General features: G+C 40.1%; 1 protein-coding gene across 6 annotated transcripts in view; it reads left to right on the top strand.

Moving 5' to 3' along the window:
- Positions 1–17,608, top strand: part of UNC79 (unc-79 homolog, NALCN channel complex subunit) — a 267,414-nt gene that overhangs the window by 107,981 nt on the left and 141,825 nt on the right. For all 6 annotated transcript variants that reach the window (XM_030319845.1, XM_032593446.1, XM_032593447.1 and 3 more), the window contains 4 exons: positions 2,171–2,199; positions 7,232–7,461; positions 9,858–10,029; positions 11,404–11,634. In XM_030319845.1, the coding sequence (XP_030175705.1) occupies positions 2,171–2,199; positions 7,232–7,461; positions 9,858–10,029; positions 11,404–11,634 (662 nt within the window). The remainder of the gene's footprint in view (positions 1–2,170; positions 2,200–7,231; positions 7,462–9,857; positions 10,030–11,403; positions 11,635–17,608) is intronic.

Consider the following 17,608-nt stretch of genomic DNA (forward strand, 5'->3'; position numbering starts at 1 on the left):
TAAAAAAAAAAAAACAAACTTAAGGCCATTTTCTTGATGATCATTACACTATTTCTTTGTAGTCTAACATTTTTTTTTAATGTTTATTTTTGAGAGAGAGAGACAGACAGACAGAGTATAAGCAGGCAAGGGGTAGAGAGAGAGAGGGAGACAAAGAATCTGAAGCAGGCTCCAGGCTCCAAGCTGTCAGCACAGAGCTTGATGCGGGGCTCAAACTCACGAACCACGAGATCATGACCTGAGCCGAAGTCGGACGCTTAACCGATTGAGCCACCCAGGTGCCCTGTAGTCTAACTTTTAATATTAGGTCATCTCACCCTTAAGAAGTAAATTAGTGAATGATCTTTGTCTGTAAAATGGGTCAGTAATGTCAGCCTCTATATCCTTCAAAGAGACATTTTGAAAATTTATATAAGAATAACTGTGAAAAGATTTGGGCTTTATGGATAAAGGTAAATTTTTCCCTCCTTAAATTAGGCTACCTTGTTAGTGAACTGCCAGTGCTCCAAGGTGAAGTCTATAGTCAGGAGCAAAACTACATTTTTAAATATCAGATGTGTTGCTGAATTCTGGTCACCTTCTCCAGAAGATATTCATCTTTGGAAGAAAACTTGTAATAACTTTTAATTATTTATCTAGAGGTGTGACACTAACTTCAGGTTAAGACAGGCTCTAAGATATCAAACTGTTAATAACCATTAATTATTCAAAACCAGTTTTAAAAACTGAGTTATAAATTTCATCAGTTTAGCATCTACTAATTCACAATTTCCAGACAGTTTGGGAGACATTTATCTTGACCTTTTTGATAAATTTTAACATAGACTATACTGTAAGTAATGCTTCAGTTCATTTTTTGAACACTTAACTATTTCACGGGGAATGTTAACATATTCCTGGAAAAATTATTTTCAAGTATTCTCAAGCATCAATTTTCACGAAAATAATTGCTCTGCCCACTGAAAAGAATATGTGTCTGTTTGTCGATCCTGAAGTAGACAGTAGTTTGACAGCCTTACTCCAACTGGCCAATCCATGAGTTTGCCAGTTGCTTTCTCTGAAATGAGCATGTAGCTGGTTTTACACTAGTTAAGGACTGATATAAATCAATAATTCGTCTCTGAGTAATCCAAGTTAGTAAGGTTTTTCTACAGTTTTGAAATAGCAAATCATCTCCATGGTGAAGCTCTAAATATATCACATCAACTTGGTGTCGTAGCATAATGGAAGACAGTAAACAGGGAATCCAGAGATGTTATCTCTAGATCTGCCTTTATCAATTGATAGCCTGTGTGATGCTGAAGAAGTTATGCAAACCTCAGTTTTGTTCTATGTCAGATGAGGAGGTGAGATGAATGTTATTTTGCTTTGGCTTTAACATGATCTGAATTCTTTTTGTTTTATTTTATTTTATTTTATTTTATTTTATTTTATTTTATGTATTAAAAAATTTTAAATGTTTGTTTATTTTTGAGAGAGAGACAGACTGTGAGTGGGGGAGGGTCAGAGAGAGAGGGAGACACAGAATCTGAAACAGGCTCCAGGCTCCAAGTTGTCAGCTCAGAGCCTGATGAGGGCTTGAACTTACGAACCGTGAGATCATGACCTGAGTCAAAGTCAGACGTTTAACCAACTGGGCCACCCAGGTGCCCCTAATGTGATCTGAATTCTAAGTCATGTCTGAGGAGGTTGAATTACTTTTAAGAATAGGGGAAGTATTTGCAGCATGCAGGTGTTCCTAACCTCATCAAACACAGGGAGATGACAATAAGACAAGAGAGAAGCTGTTTTGGTCAGGTCTAGAGGTTGTGTTACTAAGCTTGCTTTTACTCACCTTCGTGGCTCCCCTCATTTAAAATGGGCTGTCCTTGAAAAAAAAAATTAAAAAAAAAAAAAAAAAGGGGGGCGCCCGGGTGGCGCAGTCGGTTAAGCGTCCAACTTCAGCCAGGTCATGATCTCGCGGTCCGTGAGTTCGAGCCCCGCGTCGGGCTCTGGGCTGATGGCTCGGAGCCTGGAGCCTGTTTCCGATTCTGTGTCTCCCTCTCTCTCTGCCCCTCCCCCGTTCATGCTCTGTCTCTCTCTGTCCCAAAAATAAATAAACGTTGAAAAAAAAATTTTTTTAAATGGGCTGTCTTTCTTTGTTAATATATTGTGTACCTTCCCCTTACAGCTGAAATATCTGCTATATGTCAGAAAAAGGTAAGAGCAAACTATCTGTGTGGTGGGGGCATGATTTGCTGTGTTTGTATGTAAATTCATTCATTGACATCTGCCTCATTTCTGCACCACGGTTTCCCAGTATGTACATGTCACTGTATTCCTGAAGGGGGAAAATAAATCATTGAGCATGCAAGATTACTGTGTCCAAATGGTCTCTCTTTCCATTTCTGCTTTTGCTCACCCATCTTACGCACAGTGTTTTTGGTATGTAATCTGAAATAAAAGCATATGTGACTCTAGTTACAAAAAGCTTTTACCTTAACCTTGGTAAAGGATGTATCTTGTGTGCTAGACATCTTTATTGCTTTGAAGTGGAGTGCAAATAGTTCAATATATGTGTGTCAAAAACATACCCAGACTGACTGTATTTATATAGAAAACATTCATTTAGATGTAAGATGAATGAAATCTCTAGTTAAAGATTCTACCTTCAAATTGCCTTTAGCCACTTTTCATAACAGTTTCCCTGAGCCATTTCCATCTTCTTTTCTTGTTCTAGTTGTTGAAAAGTACAAGAGAAGGTAGTAAGGCATCATACAAAGAACTTTGGATTAGTTGGTTGAGACCCTTGGTTTCTGGCCAGCTCTATCCCCACCTACCTATGAGACCATGTACAAGTCACTTAAATGTTTAGGAATTGGTCATGAGTGGGTACCTTTGGAGGGCTATTTCAGTGATCTGTTGTCACATAATCTAAAATATCATGGCTTGTAACAACAGACATTTATTGATCACAGTTCTGTGGATTGGCAATTTGGCCTGTGGTCAATGAGACAGTTCTTTTGATAAACTCCCCTAGGTTCACTCATGTGCCTGCAGTCCATTGGTGGGTAGCCTAGGGATTGGCTGGCCCCAGATGAGCTCACTCCCACGTCTGGGGCCTCAGCTGGGACAGCTGGAATGGTTGGATGACAGGGGTGTCTGGCTCTCCCTCTTTCCATTAGGTGTCTCATCCTCCAGGGGGCGAGGCTGGATTTGTTCACAAGGCAGCAGTGTTCTGAGCGAATGAGAGAGGAAGTCGCAAGGCCTTTTGAGATTGAAGCTCCTAAGTCACACAGCATCACTTCTGCTGCATTCCACTGGTCAAAGCAAGTCCCAAGTCCAGCCCAGATTCAAGGAGTGGGGACATAGACCTCTCCCCTTTAGAGAAGGAGCAACAAGAATTCCGTGGTCACATTTAATCTACCATAATCCACCCTCCGGACATAATTACTTACATTTCTTCCACATGTAAAATACTTTCACCACCTTACGAGACCTCCTAAAGTCTTAAATCCATTTATGGCTTCAGTTCATCATCTTGTGATCTGCATATGGTCTGGTCACTGATGAAACTCCTTGGGTACAAATTCTCTTGATCCAGAGACCTGTGAACTAAAAAGGCAATTTACCTGCCCCCTCCACCCCCTACACAAGATGGTGAGACAGGGACAGGATGACAGCAGTAGGCCTCCATTTGGAAGAGGAAATGGAAGCACATAGCTGTCAGAGGACTGTAGCAGCTCCAGCCACGAACATGACAATGGCTCCTCTGTCTCCAGGGATAGCGAGTGTGCCTTGACTAGGATGTGGTTTTACATCCAGGGAGTAGTTCCCTAATCCATTGTTGTTCTCCTGCATTCTTTGCTCTACTCTCTGAAACATCTTTTCCGAGAAGAAATGGCACATGGTGCAGTTGAGGGGCTCCCTTAGCTTGCTCCCTGATGCAGAAGTCGGGTCCCATAGACTTCCTTTCATGTTGAACTGTGTCTGTCCCCTGTAGTCTAAGTCGATGGCGCTTTTGCTAATAAGACTTTCTGTAAAACCTTGTGGATTTTCAATAAATCTCATTGGAGTTCAGTGCCCCCCAAACCGCCTCTATAATTCTTTTGGGGACGGTCCTTTCTGTACTTGGGGCATTTCAGTCTGCCCTTAAAATTATTAGAAGCCCTCTTCTAGCTGAAAGGCTCAACTGAACATCACCATCTTTTATCTTTCTGAAGTTTTAACAGAGGATTGTGCAGCCAGTCAGCATATTTTTGATTGGATTTTTTATCCTGAGGCTATATCCTACTTTGAGAATCTTTTATAAGCTGGAGGGACGAGGATGAGAAGCAGTTTTATATTCCAAATTAGTATGTCCTGACTCTGGTGGTATACCTAACATATTTGATACCCAGAGTGGATCATTTTTTTAACACTGCCCTACTTTATATGACAAAATTATTTTTAGTAATAAGTTTCAAATTAGCAGATTTTTATTACTTATCCTTTAATAAATGTGTTTTATATGAAAGTTAATTTAGAGAACATTCATTAAGTTCGTGATAGTTCAGAACTATTTGAGCTTGCTTTGGGTACAGTTTGTGTCTACCTCTTCTGGAGTACATATTCCTACATTTGAACAGTGGGTTTGAAATAAGCATCAAGATTGTAAAGGTAAAGAGAAAGACTTTGATTTATGTCAATTCTGTCATTCTGTGAGACAGGTTGGGATTTTTTTTTTTTTTTTATGTTTAAAGTTCAAAGCAGTGAAACAGAGTAGCTGGAGAAACTATGCCTATCTGAATTTGAATCTCTGGGAAATCTCTCTACTTTACTTTTGAAATGAATGCATATAACTGAGTCCACATGGGTTGAGGACTGACTGTGGCTTATTAAAACTTAGTGGGAACCACAAGAATTGGTTAGAACTTAAGTCAACCAAAGGTTATTCTGGGGCAAAGTATTTTATTGCTGATATTATTTAGAATTGGTAGCACATGGTGATAAAGCAGTTGACTCTTAGTTGGTGTGTATCCAGATAACTGCATAAGAAATCACTAAATCACTCAAATGTAGTAGCATAAACCAACAATCCATTTAATTATGCTCATAGATTTTGTTGGTAAAGATTGGGACAGGGCACAGTCCATAGCCTGTCTCTGCTTGATGATGTTTGAGGTCTCATCAGGGAAGACTTGAATAACTGGGGGCTGGGATTATCTAGAGGCTTCCAGATCATATGTTTTGGCTCTTGGATGGGGTGACTTGAAGGCTGGGCTTATGCAGTGCTGTTGACAAGAGACTTACCCATTGCCTCTCTACATGGCTTGGCCAGGACAAAGTTCTGAGTATTCCAATGAGGAAACATCTGAAGAGAGAACATTTCAAGATGGCCAGGTGAAAGCTGCATGTCTTTTTAAATCTGGCCTCAGGAGTCATATAGGTATCACTTCTGCCATACTCTCTTGATTGAAGCAGCCATGAGTCCATCTAGATTCAAGGCAAACGGAAGCATACCTGAGGAAGCCAACCCAAAGAGCTTCATACACAGCTGGACTTGATTTAGATGACAAGACCTTGAACCTCCAGCCAAGAATTTGCATGTGGGAAGAATGTAAATAATATGTGAACAGAAAATAGGATGGTAAATTGAAGGCCTTAAACTTCAGGGCTTTATTATAGTGAATAACTACCCACTAAACCCATATCCACATTCTCTTGTTTATAGAATGTTGGGAATGCCAGAGGAACAAAGACTAATTATAACGAAGAGGAAGAAATTAAACACTAAGAACATGCTCTGATATATACCACACTGCTAGTGGTGTGGTATTGGTTTGGTGGTGAGCAGAAGCCCCAAGCCAATAAGGGTTCTTGTGCTTCCAGAATGAAAGTTAGTGTGTGAGTGAGAAAGGAAGGACACGCAGGAAAAATACACCACTTGGTGAGTCAGGACTGAGTTGGATGCTCACAAGACTTGGGCCTCAGTTGCAGAATAAACACACTGTATTTTAACAAATAATTTTAAAAACCTTATTAATGAAAAGAAAAAAAAATTACAAAAATGTTAAACTTGGCTTTTATGATTTGTAGGCCTGAGTCCTGTTTAGAAAATGAGATTTGCTGACACCAGTGTCCAAAGCCTTGTGCTAAAAGCAAGGCGGAACAAACCCTACTTTGAAATGGTCGCTTTGATAGGCAGTTCAACACATTGTCAGTGTTTTGGTGTAGGTTTTGTGCTGGCCTCCTTCCTTATTCTGCCCTCAAAAGATCTGTCATGGAAGGGTCTCAAATCTTCACCAGGCTCTGAGTTCATAATGGCCTACAGTATAACATCCCCGCGAGGTGTTCACATCTTTATAAGCTCTATTGAAAGTCTGCAAAGCTCTTAGGACACAAGATGTTGAGCACATGGTGTGGCATCTCTCACAGACTTGGGACACATATTTTTGCAGAAGTCAGGAGCGTTTCCTCACAGCTCCTCAGATGGTGCCTCTCTCCCCTGCCTCTTGTCAGGGCAGCTTTGACATAGCCCCCTTGGACTCTGGAATCTGTCTTACGTGCCCCTACTTTTCTCATTGGCATCCCTTCATCTGTTGACTCCTTGCCTATAGTTGATGTCAGCAGCTGGTTCTATGAATGGTTCTTGCTGTGTTTTGCTATATTCCTGTGGTGTCTGTTGATGTATTTGATGTATTCTTTAGGTCTTAATGGAAAGAATGCTGGCAGAGGGCGTGAGTGGGTGGGAGGCCTGCTTAGGGCCCCCTACCTGTCCTTGAACACAGCAAGGACAGGAGAGCTGCACTGGAAATCTGCTCCTTCAGTGGTGGATAAGTAATTTGAAAGTAATTTGGGGGAAATTATTCCCTTCCTATTCTGATGTGCTGTGATGCACTCTCTCTGGACCACAGTTTTAGGTTTTTTCCTCCGTATTTCTGCTGAAAACTCTTGAAACACTAACTGGAAATAATCCAGATAGCGCCCCATCCCCAACCCATGACTGAGGTAGCTTTACAGAGAGCTTTTCAACACAGTTCCACTCCTCCCTCTTTAGAGCTTTTCTGCCACTCACACCAATAGAAACCACATCTTACCTTCATTTTTAGCTCTGCCTGAAATCTAACTGGTTAGGGGTGACCCGTGTTTTGGAAACTTTAGAAATGTGCAGCCACTTTCAGCGGCCCCTTTACATTCCGTTTGTTCCACTTCTTAGCCCCATTTACCTCAGTGACCAGTTTTAGTTGATTTCGTTATTTTTTGCTTCTAGAACTGCAGTTCCCATGTAAGAAGAGCAGTTGTTACCTGCTTTTCAGCGGGCTGCTGTGGCCGTCACGGAAATAGGCCCGTTCGGTACTGCAAGAGATGCCACTCGAATCATCACAGCAATGAAGTGGGGGCCGCGTCGGAGACCCACCTCTATCAGACCTCCCCTCCACCCATCAACACTCGGGAATGCGGCGCCGAGGAGCTGGTCTGCGCCGTGGAGGCTGTGATCAGGTAACAGGCAGCTGGTTAGTGGTCTACCGGAAACACCACCTTGGTTTTGAGCCACCCTTGGCACATTGGTAAAGTTCACTCAACTTCAGGTGCCCTCAGCCTAGCCTCTCACCTTCCATAATGCAGTGATGATTTTTTTTAAGTTTATTTATTCATTTTGAGAGAGAGAGAGAGAGAGAGAGAGAGTGTGTGTGTGTGTGTGTATGCAAGTTGGGGAGCAGCAGAGAAAGGGGGGGGGGAGAGAGAGAGAGAGAGAGAGAGTCCCAGACAGACTCCGCACTGTCAGTGCAGAGCACAGAGCCCTATGCGGGGCTGGAACTCATAAACCATGAGATCATGGTCTGAGCCCAGGTCAGATGCTTAACCACGTGAGCTACACAGCCACCCCAGTGACGATGTTTTATTTTATTTTTTATTTTTTTTTTAATTTTTTTTTCAACGTTTATTTATTTTTGGGACAGAGAGAGACAGAGCATGAACGGGGGAGGGGCAGAGAGAGAGGGAGACACAGAATCGGAAGCAGGCTCCAGGCTCTGAGCCATCAGCCCAGAGCCTGACGCGGGGCTCGAACTCACGGACCGCGAGATCGTGACCTGGCTGAAGTCAGACGCTCAACCGACTGCGCCACCCAGGCGCCCCAGTGACGATGTTTTAATTCATTCATTCAGCCAAGCGTGTGTTAGGCACTTGGGAGACAAGAGAGAATAAAATGTAGTCTCCACCTTCACCTTACCCATGTAGGGAGTATAAAGACAGAAGCACAGGATTGCGGTTCAGTATGGTAAGCAGAGTGATAGTGCAGAGCAGAGTTTTAGGAAAGTGAAGCAGAGGCACCCCTCAGAGTGAGGGGTGGGAAGGGGGTGCCTGAGGCCTGACTGTGCACTGTAAAGTGTGGGCGAGCTCTAGGTAATTCGGTACTGGGGTAAAGCTGCGGGCTCTCCAGTGAGACAGGAGCCCAGTCGTGCAGGCGGTTGGCTTTCTCTCCTATCACGTGACAGAAAAAGGAGCTTTGGAAATGGTAACTTCCAGACTTGTTCTCTTTTTGCATAATAGTCACTGGAGCAAGATTTTTAAAAATTAAAGAAATAATATTGGACTGTATATTTTAAGGATCGAGACTCTTTTCTGTGTCTCTTACTTCAGTGGCTGATGCATGTAGAAATGCAATAAATGTTTGTCAAATGAAACATTACAGAAAGTTTGGAAATAGAAGAAAAAACCAACTATATTGCTGTCATCATTATCAGTGTTGCACATGTTCTTCTAGTTTTACTCAAATGCACATCTTATTTATAGAATTATAATCACAGTATATCATAATTTTTTGACATAACATTATACCATTAGCTCTTTTACATGTTGTTAGATAGTTTCTGTATTTACCATTTTTAGTGGAAACATAATTTTCATCTAGATTATTTCCCTCCACCTTTAGATTTTTAGATTGCTTCCATTTTTACTATTATATATTACTGTGATAAATATTGTTGTGAATAGTGCTGTTTTTCTATTTTTTATTTTTTTAGGGTAGATGACCAGATATGGTTGGCTGGGTCAAAGGGTATGAATGCTTTAATGGCTGTTGATGCATTACCAAACTGATTTTCAGAGTGTGCATATGAATTTGTAATGCCTTTGGCATTGTATGAAATTGCTAGTTTTGGCTACACTCTTGCCAACATTGGGTCTTATTCTTACAAATTATGACTTGTTGGGGTGCCCTGGTAACTCAGTCAGTTAAGCGTCCACCTCTTGGTTTCGGCCCGGATCATGATCTCATAGTTGGCAAGTTTGAGCCCTGCATCAGGCTCCGCACTGACTGGCAGAGACTGTTTGGGATTCTCTCTCACCCTCTCTCTCTGCCCCTCCCCTGCTTGCACTTTCTCTCTCTCTCTCTCTCTCTCTTTCTCTCTCTCAAAATAAATAAATAAACTGAAAAAAAATTATGACTTGTTTAGCAGGTTGAAAAAGGAGTCTTTGTTGCTCATTTACAGATCTTTGAATATTAGATATTGAGTGTTTTTCCATTTGGGTATAAATTCTTCAGTCTCTCTTTGTACCATGCATTTGAGGTCCACATAACCAGATTAGATCTAGGGGAAGTATTGGCGTCTAGCGGGATGGTTGGTACACTGGAAGCCAGAAGGCATCAGTTCTGCCTGATTCTAATTGATTGGAGGAAGCAGCCTCTTTGTGCCTCAGTTTATTCACTTTGGAAATGGGGATGGAGTACAACATAGTAAAGAACTGAAATTAGGCCTGTTGGAGCAACTTCTACCAATTGGAAGGAGAGCAGTCAGTTATGTCTGAGTACTCATGAAGTAGTTGCTCTGAATAGGTCATAACCTAGAATGTGTTTTTCGATCACCTAACTTGACATCTCTCATCTTTGGCAGCTTGTTGAAAGAAGCCGAGTTCCATGCTGAGCAGCGGGAATATGAGCTGAATCGCCGGCGGCAGCTGGGACTTTCCTCTTCCCATCATTCCCTGGATAACACTGACTTTGACAACAAGGATGATGATAAACACGACCAGCGACTACTCAGTCAATTTGGAATATGGTTTTTAGTAAGAAAATAAGTTAGCTATTCTCTGCTTTCTTATTTCTCATGACAACATTGCACCAATGAGGAATATTTCCCGTTCTTTTTAAAGAAGTTAGTGATTAGTGAAAAGTTAACCTTAGCGGTGGAACTCTATATTGTCTATATTGTAGGACAGTGGCTCTCAACCCTGGGCTGCACATTGGATTTCCCTGGGAAAGCTTTCAAAGAATGGTAATGCCCAGATCCCACCCTAGCATCTTGGGAACTTTTAAAAAAGCTTCCTTGTTGATTCTAATGAATAGCCAGGTGTTGAAGCCTACCGGCCAGACCCTTGACTGTTTGAAATGCACCTTTGACAGAAAATGGATGGGAATGTTGCTAGGGTATGTTGTGAAATAACCGAGTCAATATAATTTACAGATCATTCGCATCCTATCGTCTATACACATGGCATTTTTCTTGAAAGTTCAGTATCTGTGGCACTTTTTGTTTATTTAGGGCAAGTTTGCATACAACCAGAAAAATCAGAGCTGTATTAACACAGGCAATTTGATTGTTTTTGACTGACTCACGGGCAACATTCATTCAGTAAAGATCAAACAACTCAATCCCAAATTCCACGCAAGCTGAACATGGCAGTTCTGTTAGAGAAGTGGACTTTTGTTTTTGCCCAACAGAGACATAGATTGAGTCTCCATAGTAATATATCTCTTTTATGCTTTTACATGGTTATCTGAAAAAGTTGTGTTTTGTTTTGTCTTACCAAATTGGTATTTAATTGCTGATTTCACATATTTTGCTCCTAGAGCTTACTACCTAATGACATAATGACTGCTATTATGAACTCTTTGAAGGCAAGGGTACTGTTTTATTTATTTGTACATTCCTGACTCCTACTATTGTGTTTCATAAAAGATTATTGCAGAATGAATAATGAATAAACGATGAGCTGTTTTTAAAAGGCTATTTGTAATGTGCTGAATTAGGGGGCTCTAGGCTTTCAGAATTATTACTGATAGAAAATCCTTAGCTAAATCTGATAATTTTAGAATGGAAATATAGGTAGATTATTTTTTCACTGAAGATATTTATGAAATTTCACTTTGCAGACCTAACTTTTAAAAAAGCATTGATCTAGTGTAGATTACAAAATAGGTTTCTTCTAGGAGAAAAGGCTTATCGAAAGGTGCAATCTCGAGGGGAAATTATTGTTGCAATCCTTCTCTCCCTGTAAGGAGTGCAGTTTCTAGGTTAAATGATCCTGTGTCATTTATAAACTGCCTACTTTAGATGGATTATTGGGAACCTTTTTTTTTTTTTTTTGCCGTTAAACGAATCTTAATAATGATGTAAAATGGATGAAGGCTAAAGCAGAGTCTAATCTGCCCATTTCCAGGTGAGCCTTTGCACGCCCAGTGAGAACACACCTACAGAGAGCTTGGCCAGGCTGGTGGCCATGGTGTTTCAGTGGTTCCACTCCACGGCATATATGATGGACGATGAAGTTGGAAGTTTGGTGGAAAAACTGAAGCCTCAGTTTGTCACCAAGTGGTTGAAGACAGTCTGTGATGTTCGCTTTGATGTCATGGTCATGTGCCTTCTTCCCAAACCAATGGAATTTGCCAGGGTAAGTGGAGGCCCCCCACTCTGACCTTGTTGGAGAGGAATTGGGAGAAACACTTCCCTAGCCATTAGCATGTTATCATTGTCTATAGAAGAGCGACTCTCCTTATTTTAGTCAATACAGCTGAATGAGGTTAGTTGAGCAACTACATTTTAGGTGATGTGCTGCTTTGATGTTGGTTTGGGATGAAGAATGGTAAAACGAATATGTGAGATATCTTTAAGAATTTACAAGAAGATAAAAAAAATGGGGCACCTCGGTGGCTCTTGATTTTGGCTCAGCTCACGATTGCGTGGTTTGTGGGGTCATGCCCCATGTCGGGCTCTGAGCTGATAGACTGGAGCCTGCTTGGGATTCTCTCTCTTCCTTTCTCTCTGCTTCTCTCCTGCTCGTGCACTCTCTCTCTCTTTCTCAAAATTAAAAAAAAAAAAAATTTAAGGGAGGATTCTTCCCTGACTTTGCTGAATGTATTTTTTTAAATTAAGAAACAGAAGAAAAAAGTTTTTCTATGAGATTGCAAGGTCTCAGTCCTTCTCTGGTCTACTGTCTGTGTAAAGGCTAACATTTGATTAGGAGCAATTTCTGTGGTTTCACATAAATTTCTAGAAGTGAATGGCAGAAATCCCTGCCCTCTCATTTGGAATGCCACAAAAGGCATAGGACGTGCCAAAATGCTCCCTTTCCTCCAGCTTATAGGACAAATTCCTCTGAGCTTATCCTTTTGCTTAGTGGATTATAGGCTTCAGATACACAGCTGGTAAGACCCCATATTTTTAAAATATAATATAATTTGTGTCTAACTTAGCAAGGTAGATGTCCAGAATCAGTTTTTGGCAGAAATATAGGACATTTTTTCAAGATATTTTCTGGATTTTATTTTGTGATTATTTTGGTTTGTTTTCAATGAGATAGGGAGGCATTTTTCAGTCTAATTAAGACATTTAAGGATAAAATAGAACACAGACCATCTAAAGAAATAGCTTTCGTTAGGTTTCCGGGACACAGAGTAGTTCTGTGGGTGATTCAAGATATACTTTTTTCTTCTTTGGTGCCACCTACTGACTCACATATAAAATTGGAGTTTTGCATAACAGAAATTCCCTATTTTGTGGCATTATTTGACTGTGTTGATATGTTTTCTATTATTATTTCCTTTGGAATAGTAAAGGATTGGTCCAATCTGATTATCGAAGATAAGAGGAAATGGTAGCTGAGGGCCTGTAACAGACACATTTGGGAGAGAAAAGACAAAGTTTATTTATACTTATAGTCAGTACTCAGTACATTGCTGCATATCAGTGATGGGCATCTCCCTCAGTAGCCAAAGATAAACAGTGTAGGGTAGGGAGTTAGGGCTGGAATGGGAAGATATGGAAGGTTCTCTTGAGCCTTTTGCTACTTAGTGGCACTGGGCAGTCTGTCTCCACAGCAGCTGAATTCACAGGTAACTCCCTTTAATGGAAATGATATTTCTGAAAGCTCTGCTTTAGTCAGACAAGGGAAGTTGGGATAAAGTTTCTGCATCTTCTTTAGTTCTAACGTTTTCATTAAAATGATCCTTATGACAAGTGTGGGGGTCTGAGTGGTTCCGCACATTTCTCTCATCTGAAACTTTGAGAAAAGTTTCACACCAAAAGGAAGGTAGGTTGATTGCTGTAGATTTGGGTTAGGAGCTTCCAGGTAAGAGATCTGCAAAGGAGGAAGCAGGCATAGATTAGGACAAGGAAACAAACACAAAAAAACCTGAGATTAATGGTGATAGTAGACTCTAAACCTAGTTTCCAAGGCCAGAGGGCAGCCAGTCAGGATTTGCAGATGTTGGGCTCAAAGTGTCTTTAGACAATAGAGTGAGGTCGTCAGCGTCTCTGTCCTGGGTATGAGCAGCACATGGGCGATGCTGGTGTTTGGTGAGATTCCTGACTGGCCCTGGCTATTGCCACAAGTCCTTTGAAGTTCAAATCAAATTGTCTTGCTCTGGCTTGCAGGGCTTTGGGACAAGACAACCTAGAGTCTCAATAGGATCTAGGCTGTCAGGTTTTAGTTTTCAGTGACACCAAGTAAGCAGGGTGGGAGGAAAATTGGAAATACCAGTTACTGACGAAATGTGCGAGACAACAGGATTCAGTTTATGAGGAGGTGACAAATAGCTCAAAGACCGTGAGCAGGACTAGAATCTGATAATTCATAAGGGTGGGTTATAGTTTTCCATTGAAACATAAAATTTCTGTCTATAGTCACCCCCCATTTTGATCATAGATAATCAAAATAAGATTAATCTTATTCACAAAGTAAGACTAGTCTCATTAAATTTGGCCTAATCATTTATGTAGATGCAGCGACAGTCAATGGTAATTGACCAAAATAAACCTTTAATGTTGGCTGTGCTGGAATGTTTATGGAGAATCTCAGATTGGGCTTTTAGAAACCGCTAGAGGTTAGGATGCTAAGCCAGTAACTTGTCATCATACTTCATCTACAGTACCTCTAGATTTGGGTAAATTTATCTCTGAGGTCACCAAAATATTCTAAGTTTCCTGGACCTTTCAGAAAGTAACATTTCGTATTTGCTTATCCTGTTTTTTCCAAGAGGGCTTTGTAAGCACTGGCTCCTTCATGTCAACCTTAGTTCCTTAAAACTGGTCATATCTGATTCTATGCACATCCTTCTCTACTATGACAGTCTAGGCAAAGTTTTTTTTTTTTTTTTTTTCAACGTTTATTTATTTTTGGGACAGAGAGAGACAGAGCATGAACGGGGGAGGGGCAGAGAGAGAGGGAGACACAGAATTGGAAACAGGCTCCAGGCTCTGAGCCATCAGCCCAGAGCCTGACGCGGGGCTCGAACTCACGGACCGCGAGATCGTGACCTGGCTGAAGTCGGACTGCGCCACCCAGGCGCCCCCTAGGCAAAGTTTTTTACCAGTTTTTCTGATTATGTTCTTTTACAAGGAGAACAGATTGAGAAACTTGTGCATGGAAATAAAAACACTAAGAGTTTCTGAACTCTGAAGGGTCAGATGTGGGGGGAGAAAAAGACAAGTGTTTTGTTGTTTACAAAAATAATCTACTAAATTCTTGTGAGTTGTAGCTAGTTTAAGAAAAACCTTATATCCAGAAAATAGAACATTAAAGAGCCAGCAAAGTTCCAAACTAAAAAAACACAAAAAAATGATTACCTTTCTTCATCAGTTCATTCATCCTAATCTAATTAATTAAAAAAATTTTTTTTAAGTTTGTTTATTTATTTTTGAGAGGGGTGGGGAGGGGCAGGGAGAGAGAGGGAGAAAGAGAATCTCAAGCAGGCTCTGCACCATCAGCGTGGAGCCCGAAGTGGGGCTCGAATTCACAAACCATGAGATTGTGATCTGAGCTGACACAGAGTCCAGATGCTTAACCAACGGAACCACCCAAGTGCCCCAACCCCATCTAATTAACTTTTGTTCCTTTTAATCTTGGGTAGCAGTTTTAGGAACACGTCAGCTTCTCCACCAGCGTTCTGGAATCCTTTCTCAGGCCGGCAGCATGCAATACTACCAGAAGCTTGTACTCAGTATTGCCTGTCATACTGTTCCTGGGTCTCAGAGACAGTTCTTTTTGCTAAAGCCAAAGCCTTCTATCTAGTGGTTGATCACAAGAGCTTTCAGGAAAACATTAGAAAAAAACAATAACAAACTGTGAATGATAAAAGACTTTAAAAATGGCTATAATCAGATCCTCTGAGAGTACTGGAATTATGATCACATTAGGGAAAGCATCAGGAGGCTATGTCATGAGCAGGAAAAGCAATGAAAAATTGCTAGAAATTTCATAACATTTTACCTATACAAATATAAGCTAGGGAAGGTTAAGCATCTCTTCGTATTTGATGATGCTTTTCATGCAATTCAACATATCAAATAAACCTAATTGGTTATTGGAAACCCAATATCTTATTTTACTAGAAAAAGAAAAAAATCCTTTGAGATTTTCTAGAGGCCCTCTGAGAAATCTCAAAGCCAGTTTGAGATCAAGATTTTATTAAGGACTTGATTTTGGGAAGGCAAAAATATGAAAAGTTGTCAGAAATGTCAAAAGGTTTAAACACTTAATTCACCAGGATCACAGGGTCACTATGAAACAATACTTAATTATCCATTTAACCACAAGGACAAAAAGATTTCAAAAGTAAATATAGGATGTAACATGCTAATTAAAAAATTGGCTTTTTTGTTTTAATTGAGAAGACTTAGTTCTCTTAAATAATTGAGGACATGGGGCACAGGAAATTATGGTAAGACACAGAATAGTTGTTTCCTAGACACATTATTGAAAAGGTAAAGAAAAACCTTGTTCAATTTCTTTTCTTTTTATCCTTTTACTTTATTATTATTATTTTTTTAAATTTAAATCCAAGTTAGTTGACATTAGTATAATAATGATTTCAGGAATAGAATTTAGTGATTCATCATGTAATATAACACCCAGTGCTCATCCCAAGTGCCCTCCTTAATGCCTCTCACCCATCTAGACCATCCCCCCACCCAACACCCCACCAGTGACCCTCAGTTTGTTCTCTATATTTAAGAGTCTCTTACAGTTTGTCTCCCACTCTGCTTTTATCTTATTTTTCCTTCCCTTCCCTTATGTTCATCTGTTTTGTATCTTAAAGTCCTCATATGAGTGAAGTCATATGATATTTGTCTTTTTCTGAGTGACTTATTTCACTTAGCATAATACACTATGGTTCCATCCAAATTGTTGCAAATGGCAAGATTTCATTCTCTTTAATTGCTGAATAGTATTCCATTATACATATATATATATATATAATGGAATACTATTACTATTATATATATATAATATATATAATATATATAATATATATAATATATAATATATATAATATATATATTACTATTATATATAATATATAATATATATAATATATATATTACTAATATATATATATATATATATATATATATATATATATATATATACCACATCTTCTTTATTTATCCATTTTTCAGTCAGTGGACATTTGGGCTCTTTCCACACTTTGGCTCTTGTCAATAGTGCTGCTATAAACATTGGGGTGCATGTGCCCTTTTGAATCAGCACTTCTGTATCCTTTGGATACATATCTAGTAGTGCAATTACTGGGTCATAGGGTAGGTCTATTTTTAATTTTTTGAGGAAACTCCACACTGTTTTCCAGAGTGGCTGCACCAGTTTGCATTCCCACCAGCAGTGCGAAAGAATTCCTCTTTCTCCACATCCTTGCCAACATCTGTTGTTGCCTGACTTGTTAATGTTAGCCATTCTGACAGGGGTGAGGTGGCATCTCATTGTGGTTTTAATTTGCATTTCCCTGGTGATGAGTGAAGTTGAGCATTTTTTCATGTGTCAGTTGGCCATCTGGATGGCTTCTTTGGAGAAGTGTCTATTCATGTCTTTTGCCCATTTCTTCACTGGATGATTTGTTTTTTGGGTGTGGAATTTGATAAGTTCTTTGTAGATTTTGGATACTAACCCTTTATCTGATATGTCATTTGCAAATATCTTCTCCCATTCTGTCAGTTGCCTTTTAGTTTTTTTGCTGACTGTTTTCTTTGCTGTGCAGAAGCCTTTTTTCTTGATGAGGTCTCAATAGTTCTTTTTGCTTTTGTTTCCCTTACCTCTGGAGACATGTTGAGTAAGAAGTTGCTGCGGCTGAGGTCAAAGAGGTAGTTGCCTGTTTTCTCCTCTAGGGATGGCTTCCTGTCTAACATTTAGGTCTTTCATCCATTTTGAATTTATTTTTGTTTATGGGGTAAGAAAGTGGTCCAGGTTCATTGTTCTGCATGTCGCTGTCCAGTTTTCCCAGCACCACTTGCTGAAGAGACTGTCTTTGTTCCATTGGATATTCTTTCCTGCTTTGTTAAAGATTAGTTGGCCATACATTTGTGGGTCCATTTCTGGGTTCTCTATTCTCCTCCATTGATCTGAGTGTTTTTGT

This window comes from Lynx canadensis, chromosome B3 (assembly GCF_007474595.2).
Source record: "Lynx canadensis isolate LIC74 chromosome B3, mLynCan4.pri.v2, whole genome shotgun sequence".
Taxonomy (NCBI): domain Eukaryota; kingdom Metazoa; phylum Chordata; class Mammalia; order Carnivora; family Felidae; genus Lynx; species Lynx canadensis.